Below are 23885 nucleotides of genomic sequence, written 5' to 3' on the forward strand. Positions count from 1 at the left end.
TCAATTTAAGGATAATATGGGAGCTTATTTGGAATAAGGACAACACTTTCTCGAGACAATGGAACTTAGGCACCTTCCCAAGGCCAGGAAGTTGGAAGCATGATGGAAGATCAGATTCAGTTGAACATGACAAAAACAGCAAAACTGTTCCATTTTTAAACATTTAGACTCTAAGATAAACAAATTATAAATGTAGAAACGTTACCATTTAATAAATCATGCCTATGTAAGTAGGATTCTATAGGTATTTTTATTTTTTGGTTTTTTGCATTTTTTTCACACAAAAACAAATACATAACCATTTTTTGTTCTAATTCTTATTTGTGGCTATAGAAGCAATAAAAATAAGGTATATATGTCCCATGCGCAAAAATGCTGTAGACCGGTGTAATTTATCGAAAATGTTAAAGGATTGGTCGATAAACCTATAATTACCGATAATCTATCGATTAACCTCACAACTAAACTATTAAGATAGATAATTATCGAGAGAATTTTTAACGACATAAACTTTTCAATGTTTAGGTATACCAGTTTACTTCCAACAAAAGCGATGTAAGAGCATTGTGGAGTTGCCATATGATCACAATTCACAACCTACTGCTGTACTCATTTTTGAGGATTATCGTCCACTTGATCACCTTTGATTTCAGACAACTTGAGCATCAAAAGATCTTGTTTTATTGAAATTATCTCTCGCAATATCAATACCAAAAAAACAAAAATGTTAACGAGTGTACGCATGGATGATGTAATATATCGATTGAGAATACATATAATCGATGAGATTTATGAAAAAGTATCGATAGTTTTCTCTTGATAATTGCCGCTACTTATTTATTAATCGATAAATATCAGAGATAGACAATTTTCGTGGCAATAATAATCGATTATTATCAGCAGCTAACAATCATTATTAATTATTTTCAAAAGTTATCGATAATTATAAAAAGTTATCGATAATTATAAAAAGTTATCGATAATTATCAAACGTTATCGATCATTATCGAAAATTAGCCTTACGATTTATCGATAATTGTCGATTATTATCGAAAGTTAACGATAAGTGATTAAAGTTATCGATAATTATCGATAGTTATCAATTAATGATTAATCGATAATTATCAGACTGAACAGACTTATCGATAAATCGATAACAATTTCATTTATCGCTCAGCTCTAGTAGGTATACGAATTCACGTAAACTGGGACCGATTTATTTGTGCACAATGCTGCATGGTTATAAAAAAAGCTGATTCGAGAAATTTAGTTATCAAATGTGAATGTGGAAATGATGTAGCTGCCTGCTTGCAACGGACAATATTTTGCCTTAAAATTTTTTTTGATCGTTTTTTAATAACAAAATCTCCCGCTTTCAGTAAAAATGTGGAACCTGCCTATTTTACTGCCTGTGAATAGAATGTATGAAATTGCATTCCTTCAAGGACAAGGACTGCAAGCTTCGTTCGTCTAAATGTATTATTATTTACATTACAAATTTACGCAATGCTTCTTAAGGGATCTATTTTTAGAACATTCCAATCCTATTTATAAAACCATTCCAATGATAACACAAAAAACATCCGGAGTTCCTGACATCTGACGATTAAAAAGGAAAATATTCGAATGGTCAAAATAAATGGTTTGTAATGCTGCCATCTAATGTCAATGTAACGCTCCACTTTCGATCGCCCACGGACTTTCAAACGATCGAACTGCTCCTAGCGGCGGCCAGTTGGCACATGGTCACAAACTGTTATATGGGATCTGCGCTTCTGATAGTTATAAATTCAATGGTTTCACGTACAAATATTTCGAACGGTGTCTCTATATATGCCAACGGTACTTGTCGTTTGAATGGTGTCCCTATATACGCTAACGGTATTGGTCGTTTAAAATCAGACCACAATACTCATATGTTACCCCTAATTGAAATTCTCCCTAATGGTGTAAATAGGTCGATGTGCAATATCTACGGTTACATATCAACAATTATTTACTTAAATGTTTGTTTGAAAATACTTTTATCGCAAAGAAGCTTATTATTAAACTAACCAGTAATTAATTATAGTCCTCAATAAAACATTATTCATCTACAACAAAATTAACCTGGCTTTGTAAATCCTTTTGTTACATATTTATTTGTGACAAGGCGTGCTTCAATTTTGTTGCATATCACAATTAAGGGATTCGAAGGTTGCACGCAATTTTTTTCAATTTCTGTCATCGGTTTAATAGTAATGAAAGAAATATTTCTATTAAATGCTTTAATATTCAACAAAATTACACTGTTTCTAAATCAATAAAGTAGGTAATACATTTTTATCAACTAAACAAGTCCACGATTTTCCATATTACTAATTACTTGTCAATCTGTATCTGTGGAAATTTTACTTCAGCGTTTTTATGAGTGATGGCGCCCAATTACAGTCCGAAACGTTGTGTCTCAACCAATGTCCCTCTGCATTTGTTGCAAAATCACGAATGTCACATTTAAAAACTTAAAATATCTATTCGTGCCATAATTACAAGCATCACATTCTTTCTTTCGAATGATTGTGTTTTAAAAAATGTTTCTTCAACCTGTACTTCGTATTGGTTACATAATCACAAATATTACATTTAACATGTTTCGAAGCATTGTGCATTAAGGAATGTTTTGTCAAGTTATACTGTGTATTTGTAACAAAGTCGCAAGTATCACATTTAAAATCTTTCGATTTACTATGTGTTGGCAAATGTCTCTTCAAATGGCACTTCGTATTTGTCGCGTAATCACAAAGATCACATTTAAAAAATTTATAAGCTCTGTGTGATAAAATATGCCGTTTCAGAGTGCGTTTAATATTTGTGGAATAATCACAAATGCCACATTTAAAAATATCCGAAACGTTATGTATGGCAAAATGTTGCCTCAACTTTTGCATAGTATTCGTAGCATAATCGCAAACATCACATTTAAAATCGTTCGAACGATTGTGTTTTAAAAAATGTTTCTTCAAATTGTTCTTCGTATTGGTTACATAATCACAAGTATTACATTTAAAATCTTTTGAATCATTGTGGTTTAAAATATGTTGTTGCAAATTGTTCTTTGTAGTTGTTGCATAATCACAAATAGTGCATTTAAAATCTTTGGAAACATTGTGTGTTAATAGATGTCGTTTAACATTTCGTTTATGTTTTGTGGCATAATCACAATGGTCACACTCAAAACGTTTTAAATCATTGTGTGTAAAGGAATGTCGCCTCAATGTATTCTTAGAATTCGTTGCATAATGACAAATATCACATTTAAAACGTTTTGGATCATTATGTTCTAAAAAATGCTTCCTCAAATTGCACTTCGTATTCGTTACATAATCACAAGTATTACATTTAAAATCGTTTGAATGTATCGAAACATGTTGTTGCAAATTGTACTTTGTATTTGTTGCATAATTGCAAATACTACATTTAAAATCTTTCGAAGCGTTGTGTGTTAAGAGATGTTTTTTCAAATTGCCTTTATGGTTTGTGGCATAATCACATTTACCACATTCCATAACAGCTTTGTGTAAAAGGAGATGCCGTTTCAAACTTAGCTTCCTATTTGTTGCATAATTACAAATTGAACATTTTAATTCTTTAAATACTCTGTACGTTAGAAGATGAGCTTTTAGATATTGTTTACTGTTTGTTACATAATCACAGTGTGCACATTTAAAATCGTGTGTCACAAGGTGTACTTTAAAACATGGTTCATTATTAGTCGAGAAAACCTTTACACTTTGCAATTTGGCGCTTGACGAATGATCTTGTTGCAGCATTTCTTTCCCATTAGACTCGTCGTAACGATATTCGGCACTAGTCGTAATCTCATTATCTTCTTGTTTTAAGGTTCCCAAAAAATCATTGGTTACGAAAACGTTTTTTTCGAGAGAAGACTTTATTTCGTCTTCTAGGGTTGGCTCAATTTTAACAAGTGAAATGTTGTCATCAGCCATAGCTGTCTATAATAATTTTAAATTTGTATAACCATAAACGGGACTTACCTCGACATGTAATGCCTTATTCTTCATAAGCACAGACCATTCTACGAGCAAACCTAAATTGTGAATGATGTTTCTGAGAATCTAAAGCTTCATTCACAATGCAAGAATTAAGTAATTACACTTAACGCAGAAAATAGAAAAAGACTGTTCACCATAGCATTGATTATGCACGAGTAGCGAATATTGCACTCCAGCGCCTCCACACAACGACTCTGACATTTCGTGAGGTGAAACAAATCTTTGATCGCATTGTTTACCATTCATGTTAAATAAAAATTCAGCCATAATGAGTGGTTTGTAGCAGTCTGTACGGTTTAAGAGATTAGAGTATAGTTTTTCACGTTTGATTTGCATCTGATTTACTCGTAGAAATTAAGGTTGGGTCAGTTGCGTGTTACATTACAGTGTAGTTACAGACACATGTCTTGCAGGAATGTTAAAAATTCAGGCTTCTTTTCTTGTTGCATTATTGTTTAATTATATTAAATTTCGTTTCTAAATTGAGACATACGTAAATATAATCAAACGTGCAAATTAGTTCGTAAACCCGATTTCTGACATGAATTGTCTCCAGAAACACCATTTTTAATATATCCTTTGGTGGGTGAAAAGTGGAAAATATCAGGAAACCATCTACACAACAAGTCGGGAGCAAGGGGCCGTTTTACAAGTCATTTAACGCAGTGGTCCCTTTTAAAAGCTTGATCATAACCTCAAATTGGAATTATTGCACACAAAAGAAAAATTACAAAAAAAAAACGGTCATTCTGGAGACGAAACTATGTAAAATAATAGCAAAACAGATGTGTACTTACACTCTTCTCACTTTCGTTATCCAATTTTCTCTTCTTTGCAACTCATATGGTCTGTTGGGAAAGCTGTAGAATTTTACAGAAGAGTCCGTATTTATGTACGAATTACTGCATCCAATAACACAACAAGAAACTCTGGACGAACGAAAAGTGTTTTTCGAAGTCATAATTGTTGTTTTATTTGGAGTAAGCTTGCAAATATTAATACAGTAATAAACGGTCGCTGAACTTATTTAACCACATCTTATGTTAAATTCGCCACTAGACGGCGCCACATCCGAATATGCTATTCGCCTTAGTACAAGAAAAAACAAAATGGTTGCCACCTGTAAATACACCTTCAAAACCCCACCACCAAAATAATCAAGAAAAAAAAACCGGGAACGCGTGATGCCTTCCGTCGACGCCACTGGTGGAGAAAATAACTTTTGTACATCAGAAAATGCATCTTGATGTTTTTTTTTAAATGTTACCACTCTGTATCTTCAAAATTAAATCTTCCACCCTGTATATACAACTTACGACGATACATACATTTTTGAAAGTTGGCAACCATGTAATTTGAAGGTGGGAAAAAGCTGCCTGCGCCATCTAAAAAGCACGGACGGGGGTTACGTTTGGCATCTTTTCTTGAATGGCGGTTGTGAACGCTCGCTCCATAAATGTTTGTTGTTATTTTGTGTTTTTTTAATGCAGGCAGTAATCTTCGCATTACTTTATATCGTATTTGTGTTTTGCATGCCACATTTTATATTTTGTGTGTGTTTGAATCTTTGTTTCTGAAATTTACTTCGTTTAACCGCAATGCTTAATCACTTGTGTGATACCGTTATGCTATTGTTTGTAATTGTTTGCGTTTTTGGTGTAATGTTTGCTTAATTTATGTTTATTGATGTTGATTACTTGGTCTTGTCCCTGAAGTAACATTCATATAAGTTTTGATCATTTTATTTTAATATGTGGAAATTGCCGATTCGTTTGATGTATGTACTGACTTGTTGTTTGTAATTAACATTTTCTCCGTGAATGAAGCAGTCACGGGGGTGGTAAAAACTGTAGTCAAAATTGAGCTACGACACCTATTCCGTGATTGTCTACAACATTCAACTATAGGCTCGAAATCCCGAAACCAGGGGCGGGTGACCCATCTTGCAGGAGCGGGATTACGCTAATCAAAGCTCTTCAGTTTAGAATCTATGTGCGATAAATGAGTGGCGATTCAATAATTTCCACATATCTTGTTTTTAGTTAAATTTGCCTACAAGGCCATGTAATTTTCCAACTTGCTTTTAACAAAAGGACTTTATTGCACCAAAGATAAGTCACATCCTGTGTATTTCACCCTTTCTTAGGACCCATAATTCCCAAAACTTCCTCTTAAAGTTAACCTGCTACTTTTTGTGATGTTATTATTTTATGTTACGCATTCATATCATTACAAACAATTAATTTTGCTACACAATTTAATATTAATTTGGCGGCTAGTATTTTTTTATTGGTAAGTTCTTTTTTTCCCAGCCTATTTCTATTTTTATTCGGTGAACTACCATTTTCAATGTTTATTTTTGCGATGTAATTTATTTCGACTTAAATTTCGGACCTTTTACAATGATAATAATTACGACTTTTCACAATTTGAGTGTTTTATTTTACGTTCCTTCTCTACTGTGCTTCAGGTCAAAGCGTTGTTTACAACTAACGTAAAGAGGCCCTGCCTTAAATATATTATCACGTGCCACTTTTCAAATTTAAGCGGGATCATGTTTACTTTTGGAGGGAGTCATTTGGGTGGCCATTTTTAAACGTTGCCGGGTTGACTTTATTTCCAAGTTCTTGCGTAGTGTGAAGTTAGCGTAGAACCTGGTGGGTTAAGTACGCTACAACTTTTAGGACATAAATTCATAGGAAGCTTTCTTAAAATGGGCCCAAGAATCACCCCCTTAAATATTAGCATGTCTTTAAGGAACACTGGCCAGTCTCTATTTTTAAGCGTACTTTATCCTTGGAACCTTTGGGGGATACACAAATCTTGGTAAGGGAGCGACAGATCTCCCAAGGCAACAAAAGTGTACAAAGTTATCAGCAGGACACAAAGCCTTTTAAAATCTTTTATATCATTTTTTTTGGTCTTAATACATAACTATAATTTACAAACTAAAGTAACTAAACCTAAACGCCTCGCCAGTTGGTGAACTAAAATGAGACACAAATCACGTAATAAAAGAAACGTAATTTACAAATGACTACCGAAAACAAACTTTTCTTTACATTATAATTTTACAGAAGCATAGTCGATAATTTTTAATATATTAGAATAAATAAACTCAATTGTCCGCCTGGCCGTAAACGTTCTCGTCTGAATATGCAATGTACAAAAAAGAGTCCTCCTCGTGATGTTCCTAAAAAGAGCAAGTGACGTCACGATTAACCGCAATCACCGCAAATTACCTGGTATAGAGCGGCCATTGTGGCCGACGTCGGCGGAATTACGTTGTTTACGAAGAAGAACAGCGCGTCCTCGGGTCGAAGGTGAATCCGCTTGCGGATCAGGAAATAGAACTGGCCGACGGTCAGATCGGACGGCACTAAGTACTTCTTCTTATCCAAATCGCCGATGCGTGCCTTGGGGGCCTTCTCCACAATCACCTACATGAAAGAAGTGAAATTAATGACCTTGAAATTGGACATAAAGAACACAAAAATAGCAAATTAGGTTACCTACTCATAGGTAAAGTGTATAAATAAACCATCTGGATATGTAAACGTAGTATGACAAGTAGTTATTTGTTGACATTTTTGGTATGATTAATAAGTTGCACTTACAGGTACCCTATCCGGATATTTTCGCCTAATTTTTTCACCTTCGGCTTTCCTCTTCTCGAACGGGTGCTCCTCCTTGTATTGAAACTTCATTTTCAATCGGGAAATTACCAAAATTTTGCGTTTCTAATTGCAAAAGGAATTCTAGGTTTTGCGTTTTTGTTCTTTTTATGCAATGACACAAATACACAAAAACAATCGATGAAGCACAACACACTACGTGAGTCTTTCGCTCCTTTTTAATTCCAAAATCGTACTATTTACGATATTTCGATGTCAACCTTTCTAGAGTAACATTTTTCAGGTAATTTGCTCGTACAACGCGCTAATAAACTAAAAATGAAAACCAGTTTAAACTTTTCAGTAATTCAGTTGACTCATATTGCACCACTTTTTGCAAGACGTCACATTTATCCGACATACAGGGTGTACCAGTAAAAATAATAATGCATGCTTTTGTCTCTCTTTTTCTCAACTATTCTTGTACCGATCTCACTCTTATATTACTGTTGTACAGGGTGATCATAAATGATTGTAAACTTTTAATTTGTTTTTTCTGCTTAAGGCATTTCCCCCAACAGTAAACGCAATCATAAACCAAACAGCTCCTTTCAAACTTTTTGCAAGTGGAATATTTTGTAAAGGTACGTTCATAAACCTTACTTTTTAGACTCCAGCGGATGGCTTTTATTTAACGCGCTCAACTAAAAAGCGCTACAGGTTTACTCAACCTTCATTAGTGGAGGTTGTCGATGAGAACCTGTGGAGCAGAGTCTTCCCTAGTTATATCATAACCCGGTAGAGGTGCAACAATACGAACGATAACATTCTATTTGTTATTATTACAGGTTTATGGTATGGCACGTGGTCCAAACTTTCCACGAACGGTTTCGAATGTTGCTATATATCTTTATATTTAGCTTTTCTGACGGAGAAGAGTTCATTTATCAGGATACGTCAATAGTCCAAACGTCGCAATGTCAAGAGATACTTATTTTGTTATCTTTTTCTTGGCATCTTACAGTTTTGTCACTTTTTGTTTTTTGATTGTGTTTAATTACCAAATTTAAAGGAGGCGACTACACTTTCTTAGTGGGCACAGGAACAGGAGATTTAATAGCAATAATTTGGCAATGCATAAGTGGATGTAAATTCTATAATAAGTAACGACTAATCACAACGAATAAATGGACGTACGCGACTTAAGCGTAGACTTTCTTCGATGATAAAAAATGCGTACGGTCAGAAGGATTTAGATAGCTTAGACTGCGATAAAACCCGACGTAAGTCTTAAATTTTGCGTTGGTTCCGTTTCAGATTTTTAGCACGACAACAGGGCCACTATAAATTATCGCGTCGAGCAGAACAAAAAATACTGGAAATTCTCGACGAAATTGGTTTTTTAACAAAATTCGTGATAATTCTACAAAGAAGAATCAACCGTTTTAAGGTTGTGTGTTATTTCAAATCCACAACATGCTGTTCAAGCGAATTGCATTTGGTGAGGTTTGCACGTTAATTACGGGAAATGCATCCATACAAAAACTTCTACCTAAGTAGATTCTTTGGCGGGGACCGCAAGAACAATAAATGCAACACTTTTCGACACAGCGCGTTTCTTAATGAACTTTGATCGCAAGTGATAACATATCTATTGATATCTTCGACCTGGTAGTAGGCTGAGACTTAGTAAAAGACGATGCGATAATGTTCCCAAAATTTGTTGCAGGAGTTCTGAGGACTAAACGTTTTATGGGGGAGAACATAGTAACGAGTACCCCAGTATACACTGCACTGCGATTGCTATTTTTTAAAAAGTCTCATGAGGATTCGGTACTCCTTTCTCTCTTACCCCTAGAACTCTCATGGTAACATTTGGAAAAATAATAATGTAATCTTCGTTTTCTTGGAGGGGGCGAGGTATTCCATATCCCCCAGACCCCTCGGTGTGTAACGTTCTCAGCCGACTACTTATAGTAGAAGCTGATTTGATAACCTTCCCAACAACTATTACAAAAGTTCTGAGGATTAAAGGTTTTCTGGGGGAGAACATAGTAGCGGGGGTCTATGCTCATTTTCAAAACAGTCTCTGGACTACCCCTACCAAATGGGGGTTCAATAGTTCTTTCCATTTTACTCCTAGCACTCTCATAGTACCCTTTGAAAAAATTAATCAAATTTTTATTTATTGGGGGGGGGGGGGTTCCATACTTGCCGAAAGCTGTATGACTTCCAGGTCCATAATTACCCATAAAATTCATTTCCATATTTTCAAAATTTCAATAAAAAATCCTGTTCATAACAAGCGCGTGTTACCCATCCTTTTTGATAGATGGAGTGCTTTAGAATATTTCAGTGGCAACTGTCAACAAATGTCAAATATTACATCAGTGTCGGTTGATTTCAAATGATGATTTTGATTTTCCGGCCAATGTTTTCAAAATGATGTTCGTTTTAAACCCCTGAGAGGTTCCACCCTGTATATACAATTTACGACGATGGACACATTTTTGAGAGTTGGCAACGACACAATTTTTAGGTGGGGAAAGCTGTTTGCGCCATCTGGAGAGCACGAAAGTTGGTTGCGTTTGGCATCTTGTTTTTAATGGCGGTCATGAAAGCATCGATCGTGATAGTTTGTTGTTATTTTTGTGTTATTTAATGCAGGTAGTAATATTTGCATTTCTTTACGTCGCATGTGTTTTGTATTTTATTGTATTTTATATTTTTTGTGTTTCAATCTTTGTTTTTGACTTGATTTAACCTTAATGCAGAATCACATATTTGATACCGTTATCCTTTTGTTTGGAATTGTTTACGTTTTTGGTGTAATGCTTGCTTAATTTATGTTTATTGTTAGTAATCTTGCGTAAATATGCATATTGCTGCATTCTTGTAAGTCATTACGTTTGGAATGTTATTGTTCAGTAATGACGACCCGTTTTGGGTTTTACCGTTTACCTGTTAAGGGGTAAGATTATGCATTGGTAACCACTTGAAATCATTCTGTGACGATACGTAATGTAGTCAACATCAATACAGTCCACTATTTGTAATAAAGTATTATATTTGAATATTTAAATTATTTACTTACCCGAGTGAAAATAAAGTCGAAACAAAAACATTGGTCCTTCGAGCCGGATCGCGATTATTCTAGTGCATCACGCGCGAAAATATCGATTATTTATTATAACTTTTCTGTGGTGCCTTGAAAAGTTATAATAAATAATCGATATTTTCGCGCGTGATGCACTAGAATAATCGCGATCCGGCTCGAAGGACCAATGTTTTTGTTTCGACTTTATTTTCACTCGGGTAAGTAAATAATTTAAATATTCAAATATAATACTTTATTACAAATAGTGGACTGTATTGATGTTGACTACATTACGTATCGTCACAGAATGATTTCAAGTGGTTACCAATGCATAATCTTACCCCTTAACAGGTAAACGGTAAAACCCAAAACGGGTCGTCATTACTGAACAATAACATTCCAAACGTAATGACTTACAAGAATGCAGCAATATGCATATTTACGCAAGATTACTAACATTTATTGATGTTGATTACTTGGTCTTGTCCCTGAAGCAACATATTCATATAAATTTTCATCATTTTATTTTAATATGTGGAAATTACCGATTCGTTTGATGTATGTAGGTACTAACTTGTTGTTTGTAACTAACATTTTATCCGTGAATGAAGCAGGTTACGACACCTAATTCCGTGATTTTCTTCGACTTTCAACTGTAGGTACAAAACCACGAAACCAGGGGCGAGTTATCTATCTTGCCGGAACAAAATTACGCTAAAAAAAACTCTTCGGTTTAGAATCCATGTGCGATATATGAGTTGCGATTCAATAACTGTTTTTAACCTTGAGTGTAATCAACATTGTGCTTTGCTTACACGAGCTTTCACAATCTTAATAATAACGATCATTAACAAACTTTTTACAATTTCAGTGTTTTATTTTACGTTCCTTCCCTACTGTGGTCAAAGCGTTGTTTACAACTAACGTAAGGGGGCCCTGCCTTAGATGTATGATCACGTGCCACTTTTCAAATTGAAACGGGATCTTGTTTAGTTTTGGAGGGGTGTTCTTGTAGTGTGAAGTTAGCGTAGAACCTGGAAGTTAAGTACACTACATCACATAAAATGATAAGTTGCGCACCTGTCCTACTTACAGTGACTTTATAAGGACAGTGGCGACAACTTATCATAATCCGCCATATTGGAGCTAAAAAATTGATTGTAAGATCAATATACCTTGTCATGTCAAATTGTGAGCGTAGAATAATAAATGTCAGTTTCATTTAAGTAAAGATTCTTGTTCAAAACGAACGGCGCAGAAATGATCGTTTAAAGCTTTGCAGAACAACCTATGGGAAAACAAATGCCTCCCAAATTCAAAATGGTATGGGTATATGGAAAACGGTATAATAAGTATGACATATGGTGCAATATCCAAAATGTACATATAAATAATCATTAAATTGTGTTTGACATTTCAGTGTCTTCTGTCACTTCTTGTCCCCTGTCGCGTGTTGCTCCTTCCAGACTTAAAAGTATTTCTTTAGTCTCTTAAATGGAAGACAAAACACGTTGATCTAGTCCACGGAGTACAAGAGATCAATATTCCATGTGCTCCAGCAAACATGAAACCAATTCAAGCGTATTTACGATCACAATTGAATTTGCTGCTAAATTTCGGATAAGCTGCTTCTCTAACCAGTTTTCTATCTAAACTCATTAGGTATTTAGGGCTTCTGAAAAAAATTTTACATCAATTACCAGTCGTAAGGTTAGGCACAGTTTTACATCTAAAAACACTAAGCGGATTACATACCTTATAATATCGTAATAAATCCAAACTATATGCGTCTTTAAAAATCGAGTTTATATAAAACTGGAGACGGAAAACGTAAAATAAAGCAAATACAAGAAGCAAAGTGTAAACTAGTAACATGAAGCCGTGACAATTACAGGTGACACTGTCAAAACAGTATAATTAATAATTATAGCACGGAGTGTACCGCGTCGTTTTGAAGGTTTTCTATTGGCCAGTTTGGAATTTAGCTCCAATATGGCGACCGGAACCAACGACCAATCAAAAACGAGATACCCTGTTGTCGCCACTGTCTCTATAAAGTCACTGTAGTCCTACTTACCTTCAGATCCCCCCCCCCCCCCCTACATTTGTACACTGTAAGCAAATGATTCGGAGGTTCTTCGGGTCAGTTCCTTCCGTTATCTTTCTTTTGTTTTGCCTTTCTTCTTCGATCTTTTTTGAATTAATCGGCATCTTTTGAGCTCCTATAACATCTTCGACTTCACCAATCGCATGTTCACTCTGTGATTAATAATTATCTATCCAGGCTCGTGGCAGCATTGGGTTTATACTTACTCTTGGAGTCATCTTTATTATCTTGGTCGGTATTTTCCACATCTAGAACGATATCATATTTCGTGAAATCTACTTTTATCAAGTGAGCTGTACTCGTAATAATAAAATACTCGTTTAAAAAATTGCAAAACAAACGAACATAACAATTGCAATCGCAATTGCACTTGATACTAAATTGAAACGGTATCTGTTTGTTCGAGACACAAGCTTTTCGAATTTTATTTTCGTATGGCGCACGCCGATTGGATGAGTTCGTAGATGAGCAACTACTTCATTTGTTATTTTATGATTTATTTAATTTTTTACAATCAATGTATAACTAACACAAACGTATTTTGTGTGAAAGGCGGTATCCGTGGGCTTCTTATTAGCTGTCGCAACACTTTTTATGCAACGAACTCGATTGACAGCTGCCACTGAAAAGCAAGAAGGAATAGTCAATTAAATTATTCAACAATTTGTGCTAGTAAAAACAGTGATCGTATTATTAGTGCGATACGAAGCTGGTGTCAAGAATATCTGGACTAGAGAAAAAGAAGTGCTTACCATCTTTGTTTATCTGGAGGACAGCTCATGAAGTGGCAGTCACAGTTGACGGTGCAATCTCCCGCTACCATTCCCACTAATACCATTACTAGAACAGTCACGATCAGTAGCTTAATCATTTTGAATTCTGTATACATTTCACGACAGAAACGCCACGCTTTTATAGCACATTCAAGAGGCGGACTTTTATCGAATTTCGTTCATCGCAGATTACCTATCTTACCTGGTTTCCGCTGCAACTTAAGTGTTTGTTACTAAAATACGTTTTATTTTTTTAGGAGCAGATTTAGAAGCAAAGCTTCAATAATGACAAAGTTAATAGAAACAGGCACTTAATTTTCTTTGGTATAGAAGATCTATGTGCAAATTTGCAGCTTTGCAACTTTTGGAGACGTACTTCCGCGGTGTAGAATGTTACACCCTATATAAATTTTTCAAGGGCCGAGGAAAAGCTTTGAGGAAGATCGCGGCTTCGCGGTATCGATTATGATGTCCACTTCGGCCTTGTGCGTGAGAGGTTCCACTCTGTATATACAACTTACGACGATGCACACATTTTTGAGAGTTGACAACCATGCAATTTCTAGGTGGAAAAAAGTTTCCTGCGCCATCTAAAAAGCCCGGTCGGGTTACGTTTTGGCATCTTGTCTTGAATGGCGGTCGTGAACGCGTCGTTCCATAAATGTTTGTTGTTATTTTGTGTTTTTTAATGCAGGTAGTAATTTTTGTATTTATTTATATCGTATTTGTGTTTTGTATGCCGCATTTCATATTTTTTGTGTGTTTGAATCTTTGTTTTTGAAATTTACTTACTTCAACCGCAATGCAAAATCACTTGTTTAATACCGTTACCCTTTTGTTTGCAATTGTTTAAGTTTTTGGTGTAATGCCTTTAGTGTAATGCTTGCTTAGTTTATGTTTATTGATGTTGATTACTTGGTCTTGTCCCTGAAGTAACATTCATATAAATATTGTACTGATCTTAACCCACCCCCAGGCTCGAAATGGAAATGACAGATTTCACGGAAAAGTGGCAACGTTGCAATCCCAGTATCAAAACACGGTTCCCGCCTAAAATTCAAACAAAAGAATGGCACGTGATTGGATCGTCTACGGTAGGGCCCCCTTACGTTACACGAAGCTAATACAATGACTCGGGATCCAGTCGGGCAGGAATACTCAAATAAAACACTGTAATGTCTGCGAGTTTATTTATTATAAACTTATTCTGAAAACCCGGGAATTTGGATGTGGTACATTAAAAGTAAAGCAAGCAAAACCGAAAGGTGCCGCACTCTCGCAAAAGCAGACTACCAAGGCGAAAAAGAGCGCGACTTGAGAAAAACCTTGGCCGTGAATAAAACCCAAACTATGTTAATCACAAGCAAATTAAAACACCAACCACCTAAGCAGGACATGTAACACTACCTTAATTAATGAATGAATTCAAGTAGCAGGGTACGTTTGAACAGTATGCGTAGGGTATTCGTCACAACATGTCATGTACTTTCCTTTAATCGCGGCTAGAAGGTAACTCACTTTTTAGTTAGTCATTGGGTGGTGAAACTGGTTATTTGTTAGGTTAGGGCCAGCGTCTTAGCTTGATTGCCCTCCTGTTTCACGGTTATATTGTTAGGAATTGGGCCGGCATATTTGCCTATTAACCCGTAGCGCAGTTAAGATTGTTAGGGGCAACACATTCACGCATTTATTGATATAAGTCACCTTACTAGTTATTCGTATCATTGTATATCGAATAGAGTGGTGTGAAGTTTGTAAAAACACGTCTGATCTATTATTCACGTTGTGACGTAACAATAGGCAGTTATGACCATACTCAGTGTGCCTGTGGGGCCCTCAATTATGCTCAGTTTCCACACAATGACATTGGTATAAAACCCAGACTTCCGGAACTACTACATGTGCTTCGTAACACTCCCCGGACATCGGTCTCGTAACGACACAAAACTGAAGGTGGTTAAGAGATGGGGCGCCGCCCATGTGTAGGATGGTCTTTGTTACAGCACTTCATCCCTAGAGTTGGAGGTTCGAGGGCCCTCGGTTCCTTTTATGCCTTAGCTCTAGAACACCTTTCTATTCTAGCGTCCGAGCTCCCTCTCACGGTAGAAAGATATTAGTTACATACAACAAGGCACACACATTCGCGAGTGTTACGAGTCACCCTAAACTAAATACACCTAGCATTGCATGCCCTACTTCACGGAAGTCGAGGTTTGACATAGGTTCACCCCGTGCAACGTGTAACTGAGTAAACGTGGTCTAAACCTGAGATATTGCAGCCTTCCACAAGCACATGGATATTAGTTAGCACCTCGCATGTTGTAAATTACATATTAGCACAATGGTAGATGGAAAATTTCTGATATAACAAATGGCACAATTCATATAAGTACATAAGAGTAAACTACATAAAATACTTTACCCGACACGAAAGTGGTTGAACTCACAAACACCAAAAACAAAGCTAAACTCTATGAATACAACTCAAAATACAACAAAGCCCACCACCAACAAGCTTTAACAAACAACAAGTGATGATGTGACGCCAAGCACTCTAAAAACCTCAAACATCCTCCGGGAGCTACCAAAAAAATATCGACAGGTGGTGATGGCGGTGGCTCATGTCCCCAGAATCTCCAACTACTTGACCGGTTGCATCCGACGTTGAAATATACAAGGTATTTAAAGGGATATAGACATCTCAGTATTGATCATTTTATTTTAATATGTGGAAATTACCGATTCGTTTGATGTTTGTTTGTAACTAACATGTTCTCCGTTAATGAAGCAGTCACGGGGGGTGGTAAGTCAAAATTGAGCTACGACACCTAATTTCGTGATTGTCTTCGACTTTCAACTGTAGGCTCGAAACCAGCGGGTTACCTATCTTGTAGGAGCGGGATTACGCCAATCAAAGCTTTTCAGTTTAGAATCTATGTGTGATAAATGAGTTGTAATGATCTTAAGGGGTCAACTAACTTCACTCCGAACACTAAATTCAAATACGGCGGGAAAATACTAAAAGGATATGGCTACCATGTCCAGCCTTCTCCTCTGCCGGAACAAATGGCTCGTGATCGGATCGCCTAGGACAGAGACCCTACAGTTTACTCACCCGTCAAGTTGTAACCGTTACACTCGGAATGGGGGGCTGCTATCGGGAAGGAAAAGAAACAGTCAAATGCGGCCTAAAGTATTTATTGTTACCCAAACAGATTCCCTAATAATTTGGAAATGCAGAAGTCCCTAACGAGTAGGCCTGTGCGAGGGAAGACCTCTGCCAGAGAAACCCTCGACTCGTGTTCGTAGAAGCTAAAGGGGTTGACGTTAATAAACAAGCTAACACGGGGTTTCCTGAAATATAATACGATACTCTTAACAGTACTTGGTAAATAGTAGTCATTACGGCGATATAAAATAGTCATTATTGGAACAACGGATTGGAACAATACCAGGGGAATAAACTCTTCTAGCTGGCTTAGTCGGTACAACATGAAATAGCAATGACATCCAAACTCGTGTTCCCAAGCGTCAATTATCTCACGATTATACACAAACTCGGTCACACACACCTTTCAGAAACGGAAGACTGTTAATTATAGTTCCACCCCTGGAACAGGTAACAAGACTGCTCTGGGTTTGCGAGTACAACTTGCCTAAAGCTGAAGGTTCGAAACTAGAGTCGCTTGCCTTGTGGTTTTCTTGCAATTTTATAATTTGATTCGCCGATGGACTCTAGTTTCTCACGGTCGAAAGATTAGTGTCCTCTCATAAATGGTCATTGCACACGTAGAAAATCAACGCTTCTACTCTACAACTAAGCTACTCAACAACTGTGAACACGAATCTGAATAGTCATATAGGCGCCTTCCAAGTTAACATAATAAACACAAATCCGAAACTTCCCCAGCTAGAGGGTCGCTTTCCCCATAACATTTTGGCAAGATATTTAACACCAGGCATCCCCTTACAAACAAAGTACAAAATTGGCAGTTATGTGAATATTCGGATTGAAGTACAAATTGGAAAATGATATTATAAATATGAGGGAACACAATTTACATTACATGCAATTAATGAATTAACAAAAACCAATTACATCACCTGATATGAACTCTCGAATTGTAAACTACGGGAACGAAACTCTCTCGAAGGTAGTCAGCAAGCAAGTCCTTCTTCCCATTCCAAAAAGGCGCCGAACTTCCTTTCAACAAATAAAAACCCTCTTCACCCCTGAGTCGGAAACTAACCCACCCCGGAATGGAAATTTCCATCCTATCTAACAGTAAATCCGGCTGTTGTTATTTAGTATCCCTCTTTTCAAAAACCAGGTAGGTACCTAACCCCAATTGATTACAAAAACATTCAAATTCTAAAAATAAAATTCTAGGTATTTTGGTAGTGGCTCCGCTACCGGGAAGGACGGCAGTGTCTGGCTTCTTTGGTTGCGTTCGTAGATTTTGTTTTTGATGTTAAGTATCCAGCCTTTGTCATAAAGGTATGCCCATCTCAGAGTTACGATTCGTAATTTCCACATATTTCGTCTTTAGTTGAATTTGCCTACAAAGCCATGCAATTTTCCATCTTGCTCTTAACAAAAGGACTTTATTGAGATGTCTATATCTCTTTAAATACCCTGTATATTTCAACGTCGGATGCAACCGGTCAAGTAGTTGGAGATTCTGGGGACATGAGCCACCGCCATCACCACCTGTCGGTATTTTTTGTATTTTCCGGAGGATGTTTTGGATTTGGGGGCTTGGCGTCACTTGTTGATTGTTAAAGCTTGTTGGTGGTGGGATTATTGCATTTTGAGTTGTATTCATAGAGTTTAGCTTTGTTTTTGTATTTGTGCGTAAGATTTAACCACTTTGCTGTCGGGTAAAGTATTTTATGTAGTTTACTGTTATGTACGTATATGAATTGTACCATTTGTTATATCAGATATTTTCCAACTACCATTGTGCTAATATGTAATTTACAACATGCGAGGTGTTAACTAATATCCATGTGCTTGTGGAAGTCTACGATATCTCAGGTTTAGACTAAGTTTAACCATTGAATAAAAACACTATAAGAAGCCTAACCCCGTGGAAATAAAGCGCGACAGAGTTTGAACTGAGAATATAATGGGAACACTGTCAATAGAGTAGTCGATTCTTGAACTGAGAAGAATGAGAATTTGCTTTCCTCCTATTTACCGCAAAGAGAGTTCGGGGGTCACAACCAATGCGGGTGCAAGGGGATTTGTGAGATTTGTCGCGCTTTCTTCCATAAGCGTTAGGCTTCTTATAGTGTTTTTATTCAATGGTTTAACTCAGTTACCAGGTGTACGGGTGTGTACCTATGTAGAACCTCGACTTCCGTGAAGTAGGTCATGCAATGCTAGGTATATTTAGGTTAGGGTGATTCGTAACATTCGCGAATGTGTATGTATGTAACTCATATCTTCCTACCGTGAAAGGGAGCTCGGACGCTAGAATAGAAAGGTATTCTAGAGCTAAGGCACGAACGGATCCGAGGGCCCTCGAACCTCCAACTTTAGGGACGAAGTGCTTCTAACCGAAGGTCGTCCTACCCATGGGCGGCGACCCATCTCTTAACCATCTTCAGTTTTGTGTCGTTACGTGACCCATGTCAGGGGAGTGTTACGAAGCACAGGTAGTAGTTCCGGAAGTCTGGGGTTTATACCAATGTCATTATGTAGAAACTGAACATAATTGGGGACTTCTACATACGTACACACCCGTGAATCGTGTAACTGAGTTCAACGTGGTCTAAACCTGAGATATCGCAGACTTCCATAAGCACATGGATATTAACTAACACATCGCATGTTGTAAATTACATATTAGCACAATGGTAGATGGAAAGTATCTGTTATAACAAATGGCACAATTCATATAGGTACATGAGTAAACTACGTAAAATACTTTACCCGACACCAAAGTGGTTGAATCTTACGCACAAACACAAAAACAAAGCTAAACTTTATGAATACAACTCAAAATGCAACGATCCCACCACCAACAAGCTTTAACAATCAACAAGTGACGCCAAGCCCCCAAATCACAAAAATCCTCCGGAAATTACGAAAAAAATATCGACAGGTGGTGATGGCGGTGGCTCATGTCCCCAGAATCTCCAACCACATGACCGGATGCATCCGACGTTGAAATATACAGGGTATTTATAAAGGGGTATTCGCAATAGCACACATCAAGAGAGAGCGCTGTGTATGGCCGCTTGTTTGAGGACAGCTGATTCATTTGTGTATGGATCACATAAGAGATCAGTTGTATTTTACAAACCTTTTGTTTTCGAAATATGCACATTATCAGTATTAGTGACTTATTAACGTATGTGGGTGTTGGCATTCGACCTTTGAAGGAAGGCGAGGCAGTGTTAGAAGCTAAACACATAATATTATGTGGTAAACAAAATGCTAGAAACCGAAAACTTAATCCTAATTTAATTTTCATTAAAGTCAACAAAATCCTCTTGCGAACACAGAATGTATAGTTCCTATTACTTGTTGCAAACTGTACACTTAAAGTATTTGCGATTACGTTGAACAACGTCACATTGGAAATTCCTGTGCAGAATTTAATTCTGTAGTCATTGTTGATAATGTCTGCAATGCTAAACTCACGCTGATCTAAATACGTATTTACTTGAACAGAAACGTCCTTATACAACACATTCAAAGAACTTTCAGTCTCATAACACATTTCATTAACCGGCTCTTCTTCTTTAGTTTGCGTGTTTGCCTCGGTGTTTGCTAATAAAAGAAGCGTGTCGGCTGCTTCCAAACGCACAGATTTTTCTAACAGTTGTTGTCGACGGACGTAGCGGTCTTCACGTTTTGCCTTAGCTTTATGATTAACTGCCGATTGATGCCGTATTTGAGGTAAATTTCTGCTAGGACAGACAGTCTTCTTTAAACATTTACGTTTATGTGCAACGTCTAAAAAAGTAAAATTCATAAAGAAGCACATCATCAAATTACTGCGCTTACCTGGTAAAATATAATCCTCTTTTGTAAAGTGAGCACTACAAACTTTCATTGTATTTGTTATGGGGGGAATCCGTGCATTGAGACACTGCACGCATAATCATTTCTACACTGAGGAACTGAGCAATAATGATTACTTTTTGTTATTTTTGTGTATTCACGTTTATTACATACGTGAACGTCCATTTTTATCCTCAAACAGATAGTTCTAAAGTTGACCGCTAAGCGGAGACTCTAAGTGTGCGCTTGCGAATAGCCAACTCTACTTGTAGTAGCTAACAATTTGAATTACGCGCCATTAGCTATTTTTGTTGATGCGTTTCATGTGAAGTTATAAGCTTATACGTTGACTATCTTCAGAGAGGTTGTAAACAAAAGAAGCACCAACGTTCTTTTTATTAAACACTTTTCAAGTACCTACTGGTTACTGGAAATTGGCAAGCAGACCCTTACAAATAAAGTATTTAAGTACGTCGCGAGTGTTTGAGTGAACATATTTTTGTATCTTCCCCAGTATTTGCGTTAGTAAGTAATTGCATTGGTTGAGGTAAATAGTATGCTTTTATTTAAAAAGGTTACAGTTATGGATGTCAACTTTGCACTTGTTAAAATTGAACCAGAACAAGAAGAAGAAATAAATGTTTGCCTGGAAAGGAACGTTCTTGTAAGCAATGACCTTTCGGTCACTATAACGGAAGAAGATGATGAGATTACGACGAGATCAGAGTGCTGTAACGATAAATACAATGGGGAAGAAGTTTTATCAAGTATTAAATCTCAAACTGTTACATTTAAATGTAACGTTTGTGATTATACGACTGATAATGAACCACATTTTAAAGTACACATGTCGACGCACGATTTTAAATGTGCACATTGTAACTATACAACTAATACTAAAAACAAATTGAGGCCACATTTGCTAAATCACAATGTTTCAAAAGTTTTTAAATGTGATACTTGTCATTATGCCACAAATACTAAAGATAAATTGAGGCGTCATTGCCGTACACACAACGTTCTAAAACAGTTTAAATGCGTTAGTTGTGATTTTTCTACGAATACTAAGAAGAATTTATGGAACCATTGTCGAAAACACAATGCTTCCGAACTGTTTAAATGTGACGTTTGTAATTATACTACGTATACTAAACCCAATTTTAAATATCATCTCTCAACGCACAATGATTCGAAAGATTTTAAATGTGATATTTGTCATTATACAACAAATGCTAGGGAGAAATTGAAGAGTCATTTGGTAAGACACGATGTTTCAAAAGTTTTTAAATGTGGCACTTGTCATTACGCCACAAATAATAAAGGCAATATAAAATTGCATCTCTTATCACACAGTGAGTCGAAAGATTTTAAATGTGATCTCTGTCAATACACCACAAATACCAAGGACAATTTGAAGCGACATTCGTTATTACACAATGATTCCAGAGATTTTAAATGTGGCATTTGTGATTACGAAACAAATACTAAGTCGAAGCTGAGACGACATATCCCAAAACACAATTCGTCGAAAGAGTTTAAATGTGATACTTGTGGTTATGCAACACATTTGAAGTCCATTTTGAACATGCATCTTGTAACCCACAATGATTCAAGAGATTATAAATGCGGTATTTGTGATTATGCAACAAATATTAAGACCAATTTGAAACAACATTCCTTAGTGCACAATAATTCGAAAGATTTTAAATGTGACGTGTGCAATGTTGCAACAAAAACTAAGCATAGTTTGAAACGACACTCCCTAATACACAAGGTTTTGAAAAATTCTAAACGGAGCTGAACAAATGTATTTTTGATCAGTGCGCCTTGAAGTATACCGATACATTTTTTACAGATATTCCGTAAACTATGATTTAAATTTAAGGCCTTTATCTTAGTTATGTAATTTATATTAGACTACCTCGAATAATTTACTATCCCGTAGTTACTCATTACCTTAATAATAAGTTTATTTCTTTAAAAGTATTGTATCATTTAAAATTAAAATATAAATAAGTGCTTGGTATGTTAATATTATATAGAATCTGTCTTGAATGGCCAATCAGATCTTATGGCAAATCCTTATTCTGATTTTGATTGTTCATTTTGGACTTCACACTACAAGAACACGGAAATAAAGTCAACATGGCAACGTTTAAAAATGGCCACCCGAATGATCCCGCTGAAATTTGAAAAGTGGCACGTGATCAAACATCTAATGCAGGGCCCCCTTACGTTAGTTGTAGACAACTATAATATGTATAATGATGTGAATGCGTAACATAAAATTATAACATCACAAAAAGTAGCATGTAGACTTCAAGAGGTAACAAACAGGTTAAAAAGAAATTTTGGGAATTATGGGTCAGGTAAGCAGGTACCAAGATTCTAAGAAAGGGTGAAATACACAGGATGTGACTCATCTTTGGTGCAATAAAGTCCTTTTGTTAAAAGCAAGATGGAAAATTACATGACCTTGTAGGCAAATTTAACTAAGAACAAGATATGTGGAAATTATTGAATCGCCACTCATTTATCGCATATAGATTCTAAACTGAAGACCTTTGATTAGCGTAATCCCGCTCCTGCAAGATAGGTAGCTCGCCCCTGGTTTCGGGGTTTCGAGCCTACAGTTGAAAGTCGAAGACAATCATGGAATTAGGTATCGTCGCTCAATTTTGACTACAGTTTTTACCACCCCCGTGACTGCTAAATTCACGGAGAAAATTGTTAGTAAAAAACAACATCAAACGAATCGGTAATTTCCACATATTAAAATAAAATGATCATAATTTATATGACTATAACTTCTCGGACAAGATCAAGTAATCAACACCAAAAACGTAAACAATTACAAACAATAGCATAACGGTATCACATACGTGATTTTGCATTGCGGTTAAATCAAGTAAATTTCAAAAACAAAGTTTGAAACACACAACCAATATAAAATGCGGCATACAAAACACAAATACGATATAAAGAAATGCAAAAATTACTACCTGCATTAAGTAACACAAAATAACAACAAACATTTACGGAGCGACGCGTTCACGACCGCCATTCAAGACGAGATGCCCAAGGTAATCCCCGTCCGTGCTTTTTTAGATGGCGCAGACAGTTTTTTGGCATTTTCCCATTTCCCACCTAGAAATTGCATGGTTGCCAACTCTCAAAAATGTATGTATCGTCGTAAGTTGTATGTATATACAGGGTGAAACCTCTCA

At 36.4% G+C, this 23885-nt stretch overlaps 4 protein-coding genes and 2 long non-coding RNA genes across 8 annotated transcripts; 1 reads left to right on the forward strand and 5 right to left on the reverse strand.

Annotated features, from left to right (window-relative positions):
- Nucleotides 1-2326: 2326 nt before the first annotated feature.
- Nucleotides 2327-4210, reverse strand: LOC116161094 (zinc finger protein 28-like). 2 transcript variants are annotated; one of them, XM_031474303.1, is made up of 2 exons: nt 4035-4210; nt 2327-3992 (listed from the first exon to the last, which is right to left on the reverse strand). In XM_031474303.1, exons 1-2 carry the CDS (start codon nt 4059-4061, stop codon nt 2535-2537), a joined length of 1485 nt encoding a protein of 494 aa, XP_031330163.1. In that variant the 5' UTR covers nt 4062-4210; the 3' UTR covers nt 2327-2534. The 2 variants fall into 2 exon arrangements, with proteins under 2 accessions (XP_031330163.1, XP_031330164.1); XM_031474304.1 differs by having other exon boundaries at nt 2327-3988; nt 4035-4200.
- A 2730-nt stretch (nt 4211-6940) lies between these two features.
- Nucleotides 6941-7970, reverse strand: LOC116161095 (gamma-aminobutyric acid receptor-associated protein). The gene is made up of 3 exons (XM_031474305.1): nt 7670-7970; nt 7295-7492; nt 6941-7245 (listed from the first exon to the last, which is right to left on the reverse strand). Exons 1-3 carry the CDS (start codon nt 7757-7759, stop codon nt 7171-7173), a joined length of 363 nt encoding a protein of 120 aa, XP_031330165.1. The 5' UTR covers nt 7760-7970; the 3' UTR covers nt 6941-7170.
- A 4853-nt stretch (nt 7971-12823) lies between these two features.
- LOC116161096 lies at nt 12824-14263 on the reverse strand. The gene is made up of 3 exons (XR_004143369.1): nt 13623-14263; nt 13077-13492; nt 12824-13022 (listed from the first exon to the last, which is right to left on the reverse strand). It is a non-coding gene; the product is annotated as an uncharacterized LOC116161096 (long non-coding RNA).
- Nucleotides 14264-16825: 2562 nt separating this feature from the next.
- On the reverse strand, nt 16826-18415 carry LOC116161097. The gene is made up of 2 exons (XR_004143370.1): nt 18279-18415; nt 16826-18203 (listed from the first exon to the last, which is right to left on the reverse strand). It is a non-coding gene; the product is annotated as an uncharacterized LOC116161097 (long non-coding RNA).
- A 1633-nt stretch (nt 18416-20048) lies between these two features.
- On the reverse strand, nt 20049-20811 carry LOC116161485. Its single transcript, XM_031474839.1, has 3 exons — nt 20662-20811; nt 20097-20610; nt 20049-20055 (listed from the first exon to the last, which is right to left on the reverse strand). The coding sequence occupies exons 1-3, from the start codon at nt 20708-20710 to the stop codon at nt 20049-20051; spliced, it is 570 nt and encodes a 189-aa protein (XP_031330699.1). The 5' UTR covers nt 20711-20811.
- Nucleotides 20812-21016: 205 nt separating this feature from the next.
- LOC116161683 (zinc finger protein 64-like) lies at nt 21017-22676 on the forward strand. Of its 2 annotated transcripts, none has more exons than XM_031475123.1 (2): nt 21017-21183; nt 21233-22676. In XM_031475123.1, the coding sequence occupies exon 2, from the start codon at nt 21242-21244 to the stop codon at nt 22457-22459; it is 1218 nt and encodes a 405-aa protein (XP_031330983.1). In that variant the 5' UTR covers nt 21017-21183; nt 21233-21241; the 3' UTR covers nt 22460-22676. The 2 variants fall into 2 exon arrangements, with proteins under 2 accessions (XP_031330983.1, XP_031330984.1); XM_031475124.1 differs by having other exon boundaries at nt 21240-22676.
- Nucleotides 22677-23885: the final 1209 nt, after the last annotated feature.

Source organism: Photinus pyralis, unplaced genomic scaffold (genome assembly GCF_008802855.1).
Source record: "Photinus pyralis isolate 1611_PpyrPB1 unplaced genomic scaffold, Ppyr1.3 Ppyr1.4_LG10, whole genome shotgun sequence".
NCBI classification, from domain to species: domain Eukaryota; kingdom Metazoa; phylum Arthropoda; class Insecta; order Coleoptera; family Lampyridae; genus Photinus; species Photinus pyralis.

Excerpts from the sequence above, each read along its gene's own strand:
- LOC116161094 (XM_031474303.1), bottom strand. The coding sequence starts at position 4,061 with ATGAAGAATAAGGCATTACATGTCGAG. Across the intron at positions 3,993-4,034 it reads ATAAGGCATTACATGTCGAG|ACAGCTATGGCTGATGACAA; the intron begins GTAAGTCCCGTT and ends AAATTATTATAG.
- LOC116161095 (XM_031474305.1), bottom strand. The coding sequence starts at position 7,759 with ATGAAGTTTCAATACAAGGAGGAGCACCCGTTCGAGAAGAGGAAAGCC. Across the intron at positions 7,493-7,669 it reads AATATCCGGATAGGGTACCT|GTGATTGTGGAGAAGGCCCC; the intron begins GTAAGTGCAACT and ends TCTTTCATGTAG. Across the intron at positions 7,246-7,294 it reads CAATGGCCGCTCTATACCAG|GAACATCACGAGGAGGACTC; the intron begins GTAATTTGCGGT and ends TGCTCTTTTTAG.
- LOC116161485 (XM_031474839.1), bottom strand. The coding sequence starts at position 20,710 with ATGAAAGTTTGTAGTGCTCACTTTACAAAAGAGGATTATATTTTACCA. Across the intron at positions 20,611-20,661 it reads AGAGGATTATATTTTACCAG|ACGTTGCACATAAACGTAAA; the intron begins GTAAGCGCAGTA and ends TTACTTTTTTAG.
- LOC116161683 (XM_031475123.1), top strand. The coding sequence starts at position 21,242 with ATGGATGTCAACTTTGCACTTGTTAAAATTGAACCAGAACAAGAAGAA.